This window comes from Ruditapes philippinarum, unplaced genomic scaffold, assembly GCF_026571515.1.
Source record: "Ruditapes philippinarum isolate M1 unplaced genomic scaffold, ASM2657151v2 ctg3192_1_1_1_1, whole genome shotgun sequence".
Classification (NCBI taxonomy): Eukaryota; Metazoa; Mollusca; class Bivalvia; order Venerida; family Veneridae; genus Ruditapes; species Ruditapes philippinarum.
The window spans coordinates 19,700-38,550 of record NW_026859252.1 but is presented as its reverse complement, the minus strand read 5'-3'; the positions used below and the strand labels follow the sequence as shown (position 1 = coordinate 38,550).

Here is an 18,851-nt window from a genome sequence, read left to right as displayed (position 1 = left end):
AAACAGAAATAAAAGCACGTTCCCTGTCATCACAATATGAAACCCCAGAAAAAAGTAACCAATGAACGAGCATCCGAATTTGACTTTCCTATTGTTGCCCCAAGAAAAAAAATGAGCCAATCAAGGAGCATGCTCTGAAGTGCGGGCACCTCACTTAACGCACTTTGTATGTGTATACGATTTAACTCTAAAACATTTTCAACAGAAAGGTCTCCAAACTATGATGCAACAGTAAAAAATTACCACCTATAAAATAAGAATACACTCCACATAATCGTCAACCCTGACGAGAAATTTGCCTATAACGAGGAATGCATGTAGATCTCTGACCTGTCTTAATTCTTAACATCAGAGAACAGGATACCATCATATTTGTTAACAAAAGAGCTATGTTCTCTCTCTCTATTGTTTTTCAAATTAAGGGTCAAAGTAGGGATCTATCAACATACTGTCCTGGTATATTTAATACACAGTTTTATTATTAGACGTGCCCTTTTGAAGCTGGTACAATTTTTTTTTACAAAATAACCCATACTAACGGCGTCATCGCATCGAATTTATTATACCTTTAATTGAGTACTTATACAAAACAGCCATATTCTTGTTATTGCATGTACATAAAATATGACAAAATTATTACAACGCAGAGCGGATGGTGGTGTATTTGAATTTAACTCCGGGCATTAGGGTCCTCTTCAATAAGTCTTTAGACCTACATTTTGTACGCAAAACCTGTTGCTCCCGTCTTCCATGATACAATACATCACAGTATAAGATAATACACAAATGCAATACAACACAATGCAAAATTAATAAATATACAATGTAAGTTTGAGCATGATTGCGAAATTATCACCATTTAGTAAGCTGAAGGAATCACAGCCTATTCTCAGCTAATCAGCACTACGTTCCTAACTCAGATCTAACTTTTCAGTTTGTACATCATTGTTGATAACAAAAATAATTTGATTTTTCTTTCCTTTTGTTTGCCTTGCCCATAAACATAACTATACGAGAAAGACATTCTATCATTTTGTTATACATGTATATTATTAACATGGTACTATTATTCCGGTTCTCAAGTGTAAATCAAGTAACGATACAAAATTTTACAAATTTACTATAGTACAAGTAGTAATAAACATATATTTACAGATAAATTATATAAGAAAAAACAACGTTTTTCTAAATTTTAAAGTGATAGGCTAATTAAATTTTGATTCAATTAACGTATCACAGGAACTTGAAATTCTATCAATATTAACGATATTAATATGCAAAATGTATACCCTCTTATAACATAAAAATTATTGATAGTATAGGTACATTTGGATGTTATCAAAAAATGTTAATATGGGTTATTCGATAGAATTTCAAGTGTTTATTTATAGTACATAGGGGGTATATATCAATTTTGGTTATTTGATAGAATTTCAAGTTCCTGTGAACGTATGGTGCTTAAAAACACAGCTGACTTGTGATGAACTTGAATTAATTTTCATAGAGTGAGCACATCTGTATTTATTGTTGAAAGATCGCCACAGCGTATCATTTGACCCTGTACATCCTACAGGGTAGTGGGTTTAAAAAATGGAAGTCTCGTTGATATTTAAAACTGTTCTCCTTTTGCTAGGTTCTGCGGTAATATATCGCATTGTGTTATATTTGTTGCATGTGAGGAGAATAACAGCTATATTCAAGGGAGCAAAGGGTCCAGAGAAATTTCACTGGCTTTTTGGCAGTGTTGTGCACGTAAGTTACATGTGCATGGATTGTATATTTTTCAAAGGATTTAAAAATGGAAGTCTCATTGATAATTATATTTAAAAACTATTTTGCTGGTATATATCTGCGGTTATATATCGTATTGTATCATAGGAGAATAACAACTATATTAAAGGGAGCAAAGGGACTTGTGCACGTAAGTTACGTAAGATTTTATATTTTTCAATACCACTTAAGCGGAGTCAGTGGCGGATGAAGGTTGACATGCTTTTTGTAAAGAAGGGGAGCAGAGATTTCTCTAGTTTATGCAAACATTATTGTTAGTTTGTTAACCAGCTACCACAGGGATAAGACGTTATATAGTATAATTATAAAACTTATACTATAGAGGCATCATGAAAATTGTGTAATAGTGGCATATTATTATTAATGTTATGAATACGAAATGTGAAAATTGACCTTAAATGTTATTTTTGGACTGGAGTGGGGTAGCGGTAGGGAAGGATGTCAGATCAAAGCGTCTTATTCATGTAATCAGACGTTGAAAAATGCTATCGGAGTTCAAGATACTCATCCTTAAATTGATTTTAAAGGGAGCATAATTTACATGTTTTAATAAGAGTGTAAACAATTATTATATCCATGCATTTTAACTAGCACCTTTCTTTCGAAAACAGATAGAACACTTGTTTATAGGTATACATGTACTGTGAAATTTATTATTATCTAATTCTGTAGGTGATCTTTATAGATAAAGTCTCTTGAAATGGCATCAATGTTAGCCTTACTTCTTAAACACAACTAATTATGAAATAAACACATTTATTTGTGTTCAGGATACACTTTAAAATAATCTAATTCGGTAGTCGATATTTGTAGAAAAAATCTTTAAATGTCAGATATTTTAGTCTTTAAATATATATATGAATTTAACACGTTACACACATGTTTGTGCACTACGCCTTCGCATATCATGTAATATGTAGGACATATACAGTGTGAGTGCAAAATATAGTGCATTGTATATATTTTACTGGAGCAGACGTCGAAAAAGTTCTAGTATTATTTTATCGATGAGTTTAAGATATTCACTACTTGTCATTTAATCTTTGGAAATCGAAGCTATAGATTAACGTCATGTTAGCAATATGCTACACATATTCTCAACAATTTGCACTTGTTAATGATCACGTAGGCCTATATAAATCATAAAGAGATAAAAACAATAAGCTTTGACAATATTATGACCAAACTTAAACCTGTCATTGTTTAATGTTCAATCTGGAAACAATTAATGAAGAATTATCTTGTTTAAGATAAGACATATAAGAAGATAAATATGTGATTGAAAAAATAGAGGTTTAACCCCTCGAAACGTTGGAGATAGAAAAAGTTTGTGTAGCAGATAACTATTAAACATTGTTTTATGGTCACTTATTACCAAGCAAATTATCCTACTTAAACCTATTTTCTATGAGAAGAGAGTATTCAAAAGAATTGCGAGCTATACAGTTGCCTCTAATGAAAACATGTAAGGAATAAGGTTTAGGTTCTTTCCAGTGGTAGTTGGCTGTCAAACGTGATAATTTTTGCGGGCGTTCTCGGGATGACAAGACATGTGCGCAACAAAGCCAAATTAGCCCTTGCACATGAGACAGAAACAGCTTTATTTTGAATCTGACGCAAGAGAGAAGTAGTGAGAAGCGCCTTAACAACCGATGAATATGATCCCTACCTGCATGGGGAAGGGGATGGTAACAGTAGTCGATGCTTTGGTTTACCGATCTCTGTTTGGAAATACATGTGCCAGCTGACAACTGAAAATAGTTTAGTGACAACCTGGAGCGAAAACCTTGGATCGATCTAGTCAACGGTTATAGCTCTGTTCCACATTTAATGTAGTTGACACAGAAGATAAAACAGCTCATGTAGCAGAAATGTTTTGCTGGATGCTGAAACACTACTTTGCAAACCTTATCTTTCCTTTCTCTATATAGACTTTTTCGCTACAGTTTGGCAGAAACTAGAGATTGGTATAGTAACAAAGATGCACTTTATAAGTGACTTTATTTTCTGCATATATGAATCTTACTGTAAAGAAAAAGGTTTCAAGGGGAAATAAGCACAACCTGGGTCACAAAAGCGCGCCAAGTCATTATGCTCCGTGGCAGCTGGGATAAGAAAGTGAAAGTGGTTGGTGTGAAGATGTATACAGCAAGAAAGTGGAAAGCTGAAGGAGTGAAGAAGCTGTAAGGGACGCAGAGTTACATCTCCGATTAACATAGTACTATCCTTTAGAAAGTGCAGTGCACAGATTGGGTTCATCATAATTCAAAATTTCACCATTTTTATGTAGAAACGTTGGATACGGATTAAATACTGTTAAAGGGCGTGGACGCGATAGCTTGCACTTACCACTACCGGTCGTCCACGGGCAGGCTCAGTCAACAAGAGCCTGCAGCACATTTAGTTTTACACTATTGGGATTTCTTTATAACCATTATCAGCTTTGTTAGTTCCTGTTTTAAGATCAATATTAATGATTTTAAAAGTGGCCTTCTAGAAAATTCTGACGTTTTATTTAATTGTACCCATGAAATATGTTCCGGCTTGTAAAAATATATGGAATTTTTATCATATTTCGTGAAAATATTTTCCATATTTCACTCAAACGAAAAATTGTCCTCTTATTATTTTTAATTCATTAATTTTACTTTCAATTACATGTATAGATAAATCTTTGCCAGATTGAATTTTTCCAGATGCGTAAATATGTCATACCAAGAATATTTGTACATACAATTATATAGTTCTGAATTTTAGTTCCGACATAATTACTTTGTCAATGCTTAATTTATGAGTGAATCATTTTGAAGACTTTCCGTCTAAAATTCTGTATTGTCGTCATTTTAAATTTCAGTTCCCTAAAGATGGACATGATCGAATGCAGTATTTCCTTGACATTTGTAATAAATACGGAAAGGAACAAGGCTACGTGTTGATATGGGGCATGTTTAAAAAACCACTCGTTATAGCATGCAGTCCAAGGATAATGGGGAAAATATTGAAAAGTAACGGTAAGATTAAGATTTTGTTATGTACCAGGGTTATCAAAATGGACCGATTAACCGGCAAAGTAGAGCCGATCGATACTCTGGTACCCTGGTACATGCCCTACTCAAACTTTTACAAATTTACTTTTACAAATTTATCTACATGTAGTTTGTAGTGTTAGTGATAAGAATTTAATGTTGTACGTGTAGGTAGAGGCTTGTAATTAAAATTATACTTATAAGGCGGAAAAGTTATTGTCATAATTAAGTAGGCCATATTACTAAATATCGCTGTTCAACATTGGAACAGACGACACATGTGTATTAAAATAATACATTTCAAGGTTACATTTTACCAGTGTAAACAATATTGTATATCAAAATATATGTTTATATTTCATGATTTCATTCTAGTCATGAAAATTTTCATCGCGTCAGACTACAGTATAGATTTCGCAATCCTATTGTTCCGTTTCCGCTAGAACATGTACATGTAGTAAGTGGTTCTGTACAATAATGCACACTGAATTTAAATAAAAAAAATAGCGTTGAATGTGAAATAAGTGCAAGATATAAACGCAGTGGTATTTTGACTTTCAAACAAAATAATTATCAGTTACCTACCATAGTAATATACATGTCAAACATTTATATTGATGCATGCATAGCAGTTATTTGCAAATTGACAAATACATATTCCCTCATAACATTTTACAGTGACATATGCCCATCCAAGTGTTGGGTGGACAGGATAATGTCAAAAGAACTTAAATTTTGCCACAATTGCTTCCAATTTAATAATCTAGTTCAGAATAAATTCTTATAAAAGAGTGGGACAGTCTTTTTTATATTAAGACAGTTTTTACATTTAGTACTTCACCATTTTTATTAACAATAACTGGTCAATGACTATTATAATAATCGTTATTAAAAAAAAAAATGGTAGCCCCCTTTTTGACTGCGGGGTTGCGTGCAGGAGTTGAGGTCATCGTTTATCCCTGGGTGATGGTAAGAGTTGAAATTACAGATACATTAATTAAAGACATTTTGTCAAGGAAAATTGATGATACTTATTTTGCTTAATTATTGCGTTGTGTAAGGTGAACATATGTATAGCTGACTGAGACGTAATTGTTTTATCTTTCAATATTTCAAAAAAAAATATCCTACACTGGTAAATTTGTTATATATTACCTTTCTTGCGATATATTTTATCCTGTTTTCATCTCCGACTATATTTGTTATAAAGATAAAAGTTTAACAGTTTGTATTTCGGATTTCAGAGCCAAAATCAAGAGGGTTTGTCGGTTTATATCGTCTCTTGATGCCATGGCTTGGCGAAGGTTTACTTGTGGCCAATGGAGAAAAATGGGCGCGAAACAGACGTCTGCTAACCCCTGCCTTCCATTTCGAGATACTGATGCCTTACGTGAAGGTGTTCAACGAATCGGCGGACATACTTGTGGTATTTCTGAAATTATCCGCGTCACGACAAAACCAACATAATGGGTTTGCGAACAGCATGGATCCAGACCAGCCTGCGCATCCGCGCAGTCTGATCAGGATCTATAATGGGTTTGCGACCAGCATGGATCCAGACCAGCCTGCGCATTCGCGCAGTCTGATCAGGATCCATGCTGTTCGCTTACAAACCCTTTTACAAGTAGAGAAACTGATAGCGAAAAGGATGGATCCTGATCAGACTGCGTGGATGCGCATGCTGGTCTTGATCCATGCTGGCCGCAAACCCATTATGTTGGTTTTGTCGTGACGCGGCTCAAATGGTTTCCGAAACAAGTTATTTTGGCCAATTTTTATGTTCTACATGTACATGTACCTATTTAACAACAGTCGTTATGTCACTTATTGCTTTGTTTATCTATTACCTATCTCAAACTAATTTCGTTTTTTACACCCCACCACATTATCTCGAGGAGGAGGGATATATATTACTTTGCACAGCGCTTGTCGGTATGTTTATAAAGCTCATATTGTCTGACTTATAACTATTGAACGCTTTTGCCTACAGTCCAGAGATTTTATATTATGATTAGCCATTAATTGTTGATCGAGTCGCTTGATTTTAGGCCAGTCGGTCAATGTTCAAAACATGTCTTGACCACTAAAAGTTGAACCAGTAACTAAAGAACGCTTGGCAACAGTCATCAGATTTGTTGTATATGGTGTTATGACTAGAAAATGACTCCTATTAATTCAGTCATTGGTCAATGTTGCGCTAGTCTTTGCCAATAACAGGACAAGGGTTTGGCCTGCAAGACAAGAAATTAATGTCGAGGGTGGTTATGACTAGTAGATGATTTTTGGTAAGTCAGTACAAATCAATGCCATCGCGCTCTTGACCGCTTAAACATGTTAAAGTTGTCCAAACAATTACTAGAGAACGTTTTGCTCAACAGTCCTCAGACTTGGTGTTGAAGTTGAACATTTCAGGTAGATGAATATTTTACGGTTTTGGGAACAATGCACCAAAATTAAAGTTTTTAAGAAATAAAAAGGAAAGCAAAGGGGGCTCAACTGGCTTTAAATTAACATTTGAGCCGCGCCATGACAAAACCAACAGTGGCTTTGCGACCAGCATAGATCCATCCGCGCAGTCTGATCAGGATCCAAGCTTTTTGCTATCAGTTTCTCTTCTTGTTATATGGTTTGTAAGCGAACAGCATGGATCCTAATCAGACTGCGCGGATGCGCAGGCTGGTCTAGATCCATGTTGGTCGCAAACTCATTATGTCGGTTTTGTCATGGCGAGGCTCATTTAATTAATAAACCATTTGCCTGCTGGTGGCAAGATTGTGACTACTGTAGACTGAGATCAGCCGGTTGGGATATTCGTTATGTCTGATCATTGTTTACATTGTTGCATATTCAGTCATTTCTTAAAAATGTGAATAGTTTTGTACAAATTGAAAAATTGACGTCCCTTTTTAAAATACATAGCGTTATAAGGGTTAAAATACATAGTTGTGTAAAAAGTTTTTCTGATTATTATTATCATTAGCGTGCGTAGGCAAATTATCTACGAATGTTGTATGTAGCATTTTATACTCATAAATTATTAAACACAAAGTTAAAATATTTGCGCAAATAGTTCACTACAATTTCAGGAAAAGTTGACAAAAAAGGCGGAAGAAGGCAAAAGATTTGAGGTATTCAATGAAGTATGTTTATGTACGCTGGATAGCATGCTGAGATGTGCATTTTCATACACGAAAAATGTGCAAACCGCAGGGTATATGACTGTTTAATATTTTAATTTCTTAAAACAGTATTTAAGTAATTATTAATACATTTGTAAATTAACATAGCATTGAAAAAAAAAAAGATAATTCAAGTACTGATTCTTGTAGCTATTATACAAGATTACTTCCCTTGATCCTATTGTATATCGAAAACAAGGCAAATGAGTATTGACATATACCATTTGGTTTTGTTTAACATAATTTATATTTATTCTTAAGTGTCCCGTGTTATTAGCCTATGTGTTATTTATATACTGTCCCATAATATCTTCAAGTATAAAACTTGAATAACCATTTGTTACGTTTTCGTCTCTAAAACATAATGAAGGTATCCCTGCGACTTTTCGCTCCGCACCCCTTCCATTTAAACTTGTTAATTCTCGACTTTTCGATTGGCGGGGTCGCGGGGCGAAAACACGAATTGCACAAATCAGCCAAGATATGAAGCCAATCTCCAATGTATACCCCTTACGGATTTTTTACTTTAATACTCTTATTATAAAAAATTGTTTCAAAAAAATCAAAATATGTTACCGGAGTGTGCATCATATTTCGGGTTTTCTATATTAACTGATACATTTTTGATTTCAGAGAGACAAATGAGTATGTTAAAGCAGTGAATCGTTTAACTTGTAGAGTCTTCGAAAGATTTCTGTAAGTTCCTTTTTTAATCCATGATTTCATCATTATGATAAGCAAGACAAAATGGCATATGATTACGTCCGAAAACACGTTGCATCCTTTTCAAAACTTTATTATTCACTTTTATGACATGCAGTTTCCTTGATCTTGATATCGAAGCAAGTGTTGTTATGTTATTTCTGTAATTCTAATACTTATCGTTGAAAACATCTGAATTCTGTTTATATGCGTATTGACCTTTATATTAAAAAAAATAAATGACAAGACTTAACAATGACCCCTGTGATCATGTATTTTAGACTCATAAATGTCAAAATTGAGCAGAACTTTAAATATATACAGTGCATAGTAATTAGCGAAATGTATAGATTCAGAAATCTGAAACTTATTGATGATTTGATAATATTTATCATTTCAAATATATACATGTATATAGTATATTTTGTTACAGGAAGCCAATTTTGTTGGTTGACTTTTTTTGGAATCTTACTAAAGCCAGTCGACAGTATAAAAAGGATTGTGAATTTGTTCATACAGTGTCAGAAGAAATTATTGATAAGCGTCAACTTGAACTGGTAAGTTATTTTACATGTTACTAGGATAAATATATAAATATATGTCACCAGAATTGCAATAACAGTGTTTCGGTTATATCTTTGGTAGTTAGCATACCGGTTTAACGCTGTACTATTCCACGAGGCGATTGCGTCGGTTTTTTGTACTAGATTTGGAGATTTGGCTTTACACTTACCTTGTCAAGGTTTACCTGCAAAATGTTGTTCATATCTTACATGGGACACATTTTAATTGGCTATTCAAAATTGTATCAGTTCATGTTAAATGTTGAAGTCTGCTTAAGCCGGTGCTAGGGGGGCGTGGACGGTAGTTTGCACTTGACAGTACCGTCCATAATCAGACTCAATTAAAACAGAGCCTGCAACATTTTCAATTTTGCCGTGTTGGGCTTTCTTTAGGGATTGTTATTTTCTCTATTTTTTCAAGATATAAAATTCTAGCATAGATTTATCCCTTTTCTCAACTACTTCATATACAATCTTAGCTCAGATATACCCCATATACAATATATGATGGAGATCTGTGTTACTCTGTTGTCCGCGCCAAAATTTTGTCTAGATATATAACCTTAACTCTATCTTCTTTTTTCAAAGGGACTAAATTTAAATGCATAAAATATACGTTCCATACATTCCAAACGTTATATGATTCAAGTACATATTTTCAGAATCATATTCCCTTTATATTTTACAACAATTTCTTTATTTCTTTCGGGATATACTTCAAATGACAAATACATATGTATTCAATATCACCACCCCATTTTCCACTGTTTGTGAATATGTGATCTAAGGTTCATAACTTAAGCTACCATGTTTTAGCTTTATCTCCACTTTAAATCTTTTATTAAGAATGTTTTATCTTCTAATTTACGTCATACTTCGAATACATAGTCCTCATCAAAACCACAGCATATTAATGGATAAGGTTCCTATCTCTTTCAAACATATTTCTTTCCAAAATTATCTCCCGTTTAGATAATAAGGCTTTTTAATGTTTAAAACTATTTGTTGCGGGATTTTCACCAAACTTCAGATGCATGTTCTATATCATCTGCCATATCAAGCAAATAGTTCATAACCCAGCGTCTATATTTCATAGTTATCTCCTCTTAAAACTTAAAGTTGAACTTAAACTATTTACAGACTCTAACTATTTCTTAGTTTACACTATGGATTTACTGTGCATACATTTTTGGCTGTCTTTTTCATTTCAACATAGACATGCCTGTTGATATTTTTTTATGTTTTAATGTCATTGATATGTTTGCAATATGTTGTGAAAAAGTAATAGCCATTTAAGTCTGATCTTAATACTGAACAAGCAATAAAGTTATTACAGTTGTATAATGAATTGTTTTTGATAGTTTTATTTTTCGTTTTACCGCTGTACCCTATAACACGTCTTGAAACTTGAAACATATACATATATGTAAGCGAATGTATTCAGGTTACTGACCAAACGTTTTATCTCTTGTATGTAAATAACTTAAACTTATGATTACTTATGAACTAAGAAAATATAGTTTACGGTTTGGCTGTCAAATAACCGAGAAAAGTTAAGCGTTCTATTTTTGGAATAACATGTTTCAAAATGCTTTTAGCAGTTCAATTCTACAATATCTTATTGTATTAGTCGTTCAAACTGTGTACTTTTACCGTTGGATATCCATTAAATATAACTATTAAAGTCACATTAACACCTTAAAGCTACGATTCTCAGGTTGGGAAATGTTTTTGTTTTATTTTAGAAAATAACATTGTTGATTAATACAAGATATTCAGGCGTACCCAAACTGAATTACTGACATAGTACATGAAACAACTATTTTCAGGAAACAGGAAAGCCCGAAGAGCGACGGTATGTTGACTTCCTGGACATTCTTCTGAAGGCAAAGGACGAAGATGGCAACAAACTTACACGATTAGAAGTAAGGAATGAAGTTGATACATTCTTATTTGAAGGTAAGTCAATTGAAAAAAATAGGGGTATAAAAGAACACTGAGTACGCTACATAATTATGATATATCTGCCCATAAATAGTATATACTTCTAACTTGCCGACTAGGGGGTGGGGGAAGGGAGTTGGGGGGTCACAACATGAGTTAACTACACTTTAAAGACAGACTATTAAATTTATTAATGCAGTAGGAAACATCACGCGAAAGACTTTCTTTTGACTCCATAGATAAAGGATATTTTATAAAACCTAATAAACCTTTAATTTATTCAAAGGTCATGATACGACAGCCAGTGCCATTTCGTGGATACTTTATTCCCTTTCGGAAAATGACGAATGTCAACGGAAATGTCAAGAGGAAATAGACGAACTTTTAAGAGACAGAGATAGCAACGATATTGAATGGTAAGGTAATTGATGATTACAAAGAAATTATATTTATTGGTGTTGTTTTTTTCATTCTTGACATATAAATTCCTCGTTGAAATATGTGCAAGCATGATTAACTCATGGTACGACATCTACTCTAAACATTCTTGAAATATCGCATTTGATTATCTCTGCCCGAAGATTTTGCAAATATGAAATATATTGTAGGTCAGATTTGGGTAAATTGGAGTATCTCACGATGTGTATTAAAGAAGGAATGCGTCTTCATGCACCAGTACCGATTGTCAGTCGTGATATAGAACACGACTTTGATCTTGGTGACCGTATTGCACCTAAAGGGACACTGATTCAGATCAACATTTGGGCATTGAATCACATGGAGCATATATGGGGATCTGATCATATGGAGTTCAAACCAGAAAGATTCTCAAAAGAAAATATTGACACAATGGAAAATTTCCAGTTCGTGCCATTTTCAGCTGGACCTAGGTAGGTAAAGCATGTTCCATAGAAAAAGAAATAATCTAATGATAAACCGCATACAGTTGTTGTACATAAAGTAGAGTGAATTTTGCATATTATCTCTTCCAGTGCTTCGCTTGAAAATGTACATAGTTGGGCTACATGTATTTAATTGATAGTAACCCCATTTTCGGAAAGTTCGTTCCTAATGCTTGCTTCGAGTCTTGATTCTTAAGAGACTTACTCATTAGTCTTTCGACGATTTCAATGATTGTCATTTCATGATAAAACTGAATTTGATATATTCGACATCAACGTGTATGATATTTACATGATTTAGAAACAAGGTGTATGTAACTGACCAGATAAATTTTGTTAGTGTAGTGAATATTGTAACATAGTTGTTTCATCCTGCTACATTAGTTACCGAGTCTAATCAGACTTTGAACGCTTTTTATGCAATAACGCGGCCTTGCTGCCATACGTTATATAGAATAAAAGCTAAAATTCAATGGTGAATTAAAGAAAGGCAGAGCAATTTTGACCGGAAAAAGAAATGATAAAAAAAGCATTACTTATATTTATGTAAATTGAATCATTTCACTGGCTCCTTTTTATAATACACAAATTTTTTTGTATTTGTTATTCTAGGAACTGCATTGGTCAGAACTTTGCAATGAACGAACTTAAGGTGGTTCTGTCAAAACTCCTAAAACAGTAAGTCACTTTAAGGAGACTTCTCATGCATATCAAGAGGACATGGAATGAGTGTAGGCTCATTACTTATATTATTGAACGAATTGAAAAAAGCCAGACTTTAAGTAAAGCTTTACAGATAAAACTAGACGAAATACTTTTGTTTATCACATATTTTTACGCTTTGTTTGCATACTGTGCTGAAAATAACGTCACGTAATATGCACGGCCGTGCAATTCCGTTTTAAGGAGTCTCAAAGGCGACAAGGGTATGTGATTAACAATGTATATGGAATATCATATGTAGTTAACAAGTTTTTATTAATATAAAAGTTCTAGTTTCAATTTGTAATAGGTGGTACACAAAAACATGAGCGTATTTGCAATGAACCAACCAGTGAAAGGTCTATGTTTCAATTTAGATAATTAAGTCAATTTCAATGAAATAGATAGTTGACAACTATATGTTTATTTCAGTTTTACATTTCGTCTGGATACAAGTCACGAAGTTAGGAAGAATCAAGCGGCGGTAATGAGAACAGAAAATGGAATGTACATGTTCGTTGACAAACGACGTGTCTAGGCATGCAACTGTTTTGCTGTATATAAGAAGATTATTGGCTGTTAAATGATAAGACACGAAAAGAACATTATTTTCTTTTTTTGTATAATTAGTTTTGAAAGTTTGTGAAATTTTGAAAAAAGAAAGGAAAATGATTTATCCTGTTGTAAGATGCGCGTTTCAATCAAATTTGCCGTAAAAGATGCTATTAAAGATCTGTATTCAATAAACTTATATAAACTTTACTACTTAATCTCATTTGGTACCGTTCCAATATCTGTTTAATTTAACAAACAAATAACACAAGTGTTACTGTTTTAGCATTGTATTAACTGTATGCTAATTGGTAATAAGTACATGTATAATCAAATTAATTTATATTTTTATTATCAGTATAACGACAAAATATTCATTACTTAAAAAATAGCAAAAAGTTAAAGTGTATTAAGCTATTTATATCTGCAAAAAATCATTGTTTTAATTTAAAACAAAAAACTTCCGAAATAAATATGGTAGGTAATTGCCTTTAAAAAGGGAATGACGCATGCACAAATCATTGCTAAACGGATAAAATCCTACTAAAATAGCAAAAAAAAAAATTGTTTCCAGAACATTTCATTCTGTTTACATACATTATCCATGTATATGAATAACAGAGACATTCTATGTTACAACTTTTTTCGGGAATCAACCATATAATAATATAATGAAACCACATAATTTTACTGTTGATAACTCCGTACTTCACTTTACAAGATCGTATAGAGTATAAAGATGATATATAAACAGTTGTACATGTACAGCCATTCTCCCATAATTGAAGCACTTTTGGTTCACAAAAAATGAAAAATCTGACTTTCATAAACAACGTTTTCTATGATTTGCTTTTAATGTTCAATACCTTGGACAGATTGTGTGGAAGTTTAACACACACCATTCGCTCCGTTTGTATACTGAAAGCGTTTGAAGTGAGTTACTGAATTACATTGTTACGGAACATATATATACCATAGGAATTACTTTGGAATTATTGTTTAACTAACATTTTAAATTAAACAATCCGAAAGAATATGCATTGTAAAGTTGAAGACCAATGGTTACCTTAAGCAAAAATATTTCATGTCATATCTTATTCTGAAACTTGTATACTTCGTATTTGAAAAGCTTGTATAAGCAAATATTTTCGTAACTAAAGATTGACATTATTTCGATACAATGCACAAACAAATACTGTCATAAAAGTTATCGAATTATATCTAAAACAGAAGCAGAAAACAAATCAAACATAACTTTTAATCGGTGTAACGTTCCCAAAAAAACTTCGCTGCACAAATGTTCATCAAACAGTCCTTATGATCTGTTACGGAACATAGGTGAAAAATTATAAAACATATTAGGATTTATAACTCAATATTTTTACTCTTTAAAATTACTTTAACAATTTAAATGTGGTATCTTCACAAACAACAATAATCATAAAACACTGTATCAATTAAAAATAACATCAACAGTTTAATTTAGTGAGTAGTGCAGGAAAAGATATATAATACGGAACATATGTTATGGAAAATAAAATATTATGTTTTTCACTGAAAATGAACAAGAATTTTTTTTCTTCACTTTTATTTGCTTTATTTCTGCCTAATTTACACAAATTTGTTGTAATGTTATAATGTTTCATGTAGTTCTCTCTACATTTTCTTCACCAGTGCTTTTTCTTTTTTGAATGGGAACATACTTTTTTCTCCTTTCTTTCTCTTTTGAATGATTTGTTGTTTTCCCCTCTCTGCTTTTGTCTTTTGTATTTCTGTATTTAAAAGCACCATTCTACACAAGAAAATCGTTGCATATTATAAATTTATTAACCTTGATACATGATCATCATTAAAATATTATTTTTATCATGATTATCAATATAACAATTACATAATAATCATCATTTTTATCATTATTACATTAATATCATTATTAATATTACTTTTTTCATGATAATTGTAATTCTAAAACTTTTAGATAATGTAAGTGACATAATGATACAATTTTGGTATTTTATAAATAGTAAAAAACATAAAAAATCATATTCAAACATAGCATTTATGAATGCTATGCTCCGTAACAAATTTGAAATGTTCCGTAACGGAAAGCTGCAACCTTACAACACAATACAAATCATGTTAGACTTCCAGTTAATATTGGACACCATTTTCGTATATCTTTATAATGAAAAAACTCACTGGAACAGTTTTTGTAAACAAACTGAATATATGTATTATGGTGCTGAAAAAAGATGATAGAAAACTATGCTTCCGTAACAAATTGTCTTTGACTATTTGATAAACTGTGCACTAATTTTTCATCGAAAAATGTGTTCCGTGTTTGAAACCAATCATTCATTTCAAATTGTTAAATAACTAAGGATAAAGTACATATATGACATCAGATTATGATCTCAAAATAATTAACTATGTTCCGTAACAAATCTTTTAAACAGGTAAAAAAAATTAAATAGCATCAACTTGCTACTTTTGACTTTGTGGTTTGCTGAAAATAGAGCTTGCAATCGATTTTAATCAGTAAAATTTCTCATGTAAGTAACATAATTGTGAAAATATCGTTATCAAATCAAAACCACTGGTTGCCAAAATAAAGTACAGTGACTGCCAATTACCTCCATTTGCCCAATTGTATCATAAAAGTCAATTAAGATGTTGCATTCATACCTCTTAGTGAGTAACTACAGTTAGTTTTAAATTTAGTATTTTTTATATAATGTGCAACAAAATACAATGTTCTACTTAAACATTATGTAGTGTGGCGTACATATAAGATGGAAGAATGGTATTTTGTTGAAAAATATACAATATGAATATATCATGTCAATACTGAATATGTTAAAAATAAAGTTGCTTGTATTTCATGGCTTTTTACAATATGCAACTCTATTCAATGTTAAGATTATGTAGTGCAGGGTATAAATATTGTACAAGAATTGTATTTGCTTTAGTGTATACATTAAGATAAAGAATGTATGAGTGCTAAAATGATTCAATGTTTTTTTCATTCTTAAAGGAAATACAATGTATTGTAGATAGTTGCTTAAAATACTCATTTCGTATTTTGTTAAGATATTTATAAACATGCAGTAGAGATATGATATATTATGGCCTTTATATTAGGGTTTCGGCATTAAAATTGCAGCCACCGTATTTGAAATATCCTGATTCAGTTGTAGATGAATATTTGAAAGCATGGTCTAGCAAATCTCTATTTGTTTCCTTTAGTTACATCATCAACGTTTGGTTGTTTACCTTAGAAGTCAAGATATGATTAATTCTCCATAATCTGTCCTTTCTGACGATCTGGGAAAGTGGCATAAATGAGAAGAGTTTGTCTAAATAGTCTATCCAAGACTAATACATTCCAGGTTTGCATACATATATCTACACCCATATCAGTTGGTTAGATGACCAAAAATATTTGATAACACATCAAGGTTTATTTTGGTTAAGCGATGAAATGTTATTTTGTACCCTCATCGTCTCCCTCCTACTGGTTGCCAGTAATCCTGTTTCACTTCATAATCAATAATATTTATGAAAATGCGTTACTCTTTCGTTCATTTTTGCACTTACATATGTTTTTGTTGTCAAATTATATTACTTCTGAAACAGTAAGTTTATTTAATTTTGTACAGGCAAACACGTGTATATAGTTCAGATGTACTATGTCTGGGTGGTAATTTAAACCTGTTTGACCTTCAACCAAACCATAATATTACAAGGTAGTGTACAACAACTGCGCAAAAGCACACATTTACAGCAAAAGTCAAATACCTTGCGTGCTGAAAACTTTGTTTGTTATATTTGTAAATTCAAATATGCTTGATCACGCTATTGAAATATCAATTCTACAATAGTTTGATAATGATAAATGGATTGAATAGTAATGAAATCGTCCTAGAATAGACTTCTTGGTGTGTTAGATCAATCTCAAGATGATGTCAAAACTTTGACCCACGACACCTGGGTTGCTAAACAAACGTGTTAAATCATCAAGGGGCTCTTTGTCATAAATAATGGTCGTCAAGTTATAGTACCGACTAAGATGACTTCAAATTGAACCAACTATTTTAGATATCACAACAATCCTTTCCTATCTGAAAGACTGCTGGTCCCCAGATTACAAACATAACGTTAAAATTGATATGATACTATCTTGCGACATATACCGGAACTGTTGTGGCATTTAACGGTAGTCGAATGTATTTCCATATAGACGTATTCATTTTTATTTGCCTTAAGGTAGGCACGTGTAAAAAGTTCGATTGCACTTGAAAAACAGAATAACCTTAAGTGTATGCAGTTCGAGATATTTTTAGCAAATATCTTTTATGCAAGATGTAGACTGTTGCGTTTCAAGTTTATGTTTTGCCTTAGTTAAGACACATTTATCTATTTAGGTTATACCTTCTTTAAGCTCACACATTAGTATCTGATATTAGCATCTTGATTCAAACTTGTTTGATCAATGCATAAATATCAAACTTTACTAAATTAAGATATGTTTTGCGTATTATTTAAACTACAGTATTGTATGGGTTGATTTTATAGTTATCTGATTGTCAAGTTAATGGAAAGAAAGAGATTAAAATAGCATGCATTTGGTAAACATAACAAGGACATCAGAATGTCAAACATATGTTTATGAAGACATACCAGACAGCTGTTTTGAACCTTTTATATTTAACCTTGAACAAAACAAACAAGCTTTGCCTTAGAAAAACAGAATACGTTTTTACAGGTATCTTTTATATATATCAAAGATATAGGCGAAACTTCAAGTGACATTGGGCCCATTTTTCACTGTCGTGTTGAATTAGTAGTATACTTCAAAAGAAAGACTATTTTGATGGTATTTGACCAATTGTTGATGATGAAAAATGATTGAAATATAAAAACCTAAATTATAAAAAAGACTGCTATACACTTTTATTTTTTTTTAACGTTTAACGTTACCGATGCATTCGGAACAATAATTAAAGACCGTTGGTCATGTTGACTATTAATCATTTTTGCATGACAAAATTTAAAATTGAACACAATTATGGCAAAACGTAAAGTTATTTTGATCACCGGGTGTAAATGGGCATAATGTCACTGTCAAATTTCAAATTCTAGTTATCATTAATTGCAAATCGGACATCGTTTGTCATTTTCGGATTTTTTACACTAGTCTTAATGTAATTGTTGAAATGTATGATAAAGCCTTATACGTTTACAATGATTTTTATTTTTATGAATTGGAAGCATTGGAACTTTTATCATTTTAATGCTCTTTCATTTAGTTAATATTGAAGTTTGCATAGTACTGTAAGAAAACAAGTAAACCTTCATGGATATACTCGTATTTTTAAATCTAACCTTAATCAAAAATAAATAATTGTAAATACTAACATCTTAACAAGTGTATTTGAAACACTTTTTTTCCTTACGGTGCATTCAATATTATGATGAATGCATTATGTT

The 18,851-nt window shown here is 32.1% G+C and overlaps 1 protein-coding gene across 2 annotated transcripts; it reads left to right on the top strand.

The window, feature by feature from the left end:
* Positions 1-1,555: 1,555 nt before the first annotated feature.
* On the top strand, positions 1,556-13,571 carry LOC132755797 (cytochrome P450 4F1-like). Of its 2 annotated transcripts, none has more exons than XM_060746715.1 (11): positions 1,556-1,752; positions 4,646-4,802; positions 6,062-6,243; positions 7,904-8,028; positions 8,630-8,692; positions 9,132-9,255; positions 11,091-11,220; positions 11,492-11,621; positions 11,814-12,095; positions 12,720-12,785; positions 13,242-13,571. In XM_060746715.1, exons 1-11 carry the CDS (start codon positions 1,591-1,593, stop codon positions 13,345-13,347), a joined length of 1,527 nt encoding a protein of 508 aa, XP_060602698.1. In that variant the 5' UTR covers positions 1,556-1,590; the 3' UTR covers positions 13,348-13,571. The 2 variants fall into 2 exon arrangements, with proteins under 2 accessions (XP_060602698.1, XP_060602700.1); XM_060746717.1 differs by lacking the exon at positions 1,556-1,752 and adding an exon at positions 3,801-3,974.
* Positions 13,572-18,851: the final 5,280 nt, after the last annotated feature.

Coding starts and splice junctions, on each gene's coding strand:
- LOC132755797 (XM_060746715.1), top strand. CDS start 1,591: ATGGAAGTCTCGTTGATATTTAAAACTGTTCTCCTTTTGCTAGGTTCT. Junction 9,256..11,090: donor ATAAGCGTCAACTTGAACTG/GTAAGTTATTTT, acceptor AACTATTTTCAG/GAAACAGGAAAGCCCGAAGA. Junction 11,622..11,813: donor GATAGCAACGATATTGAATG/GTAAGGTAATTG, acceptor AATATATTGTAG/GTCAGATTTGGGTAAATTGG.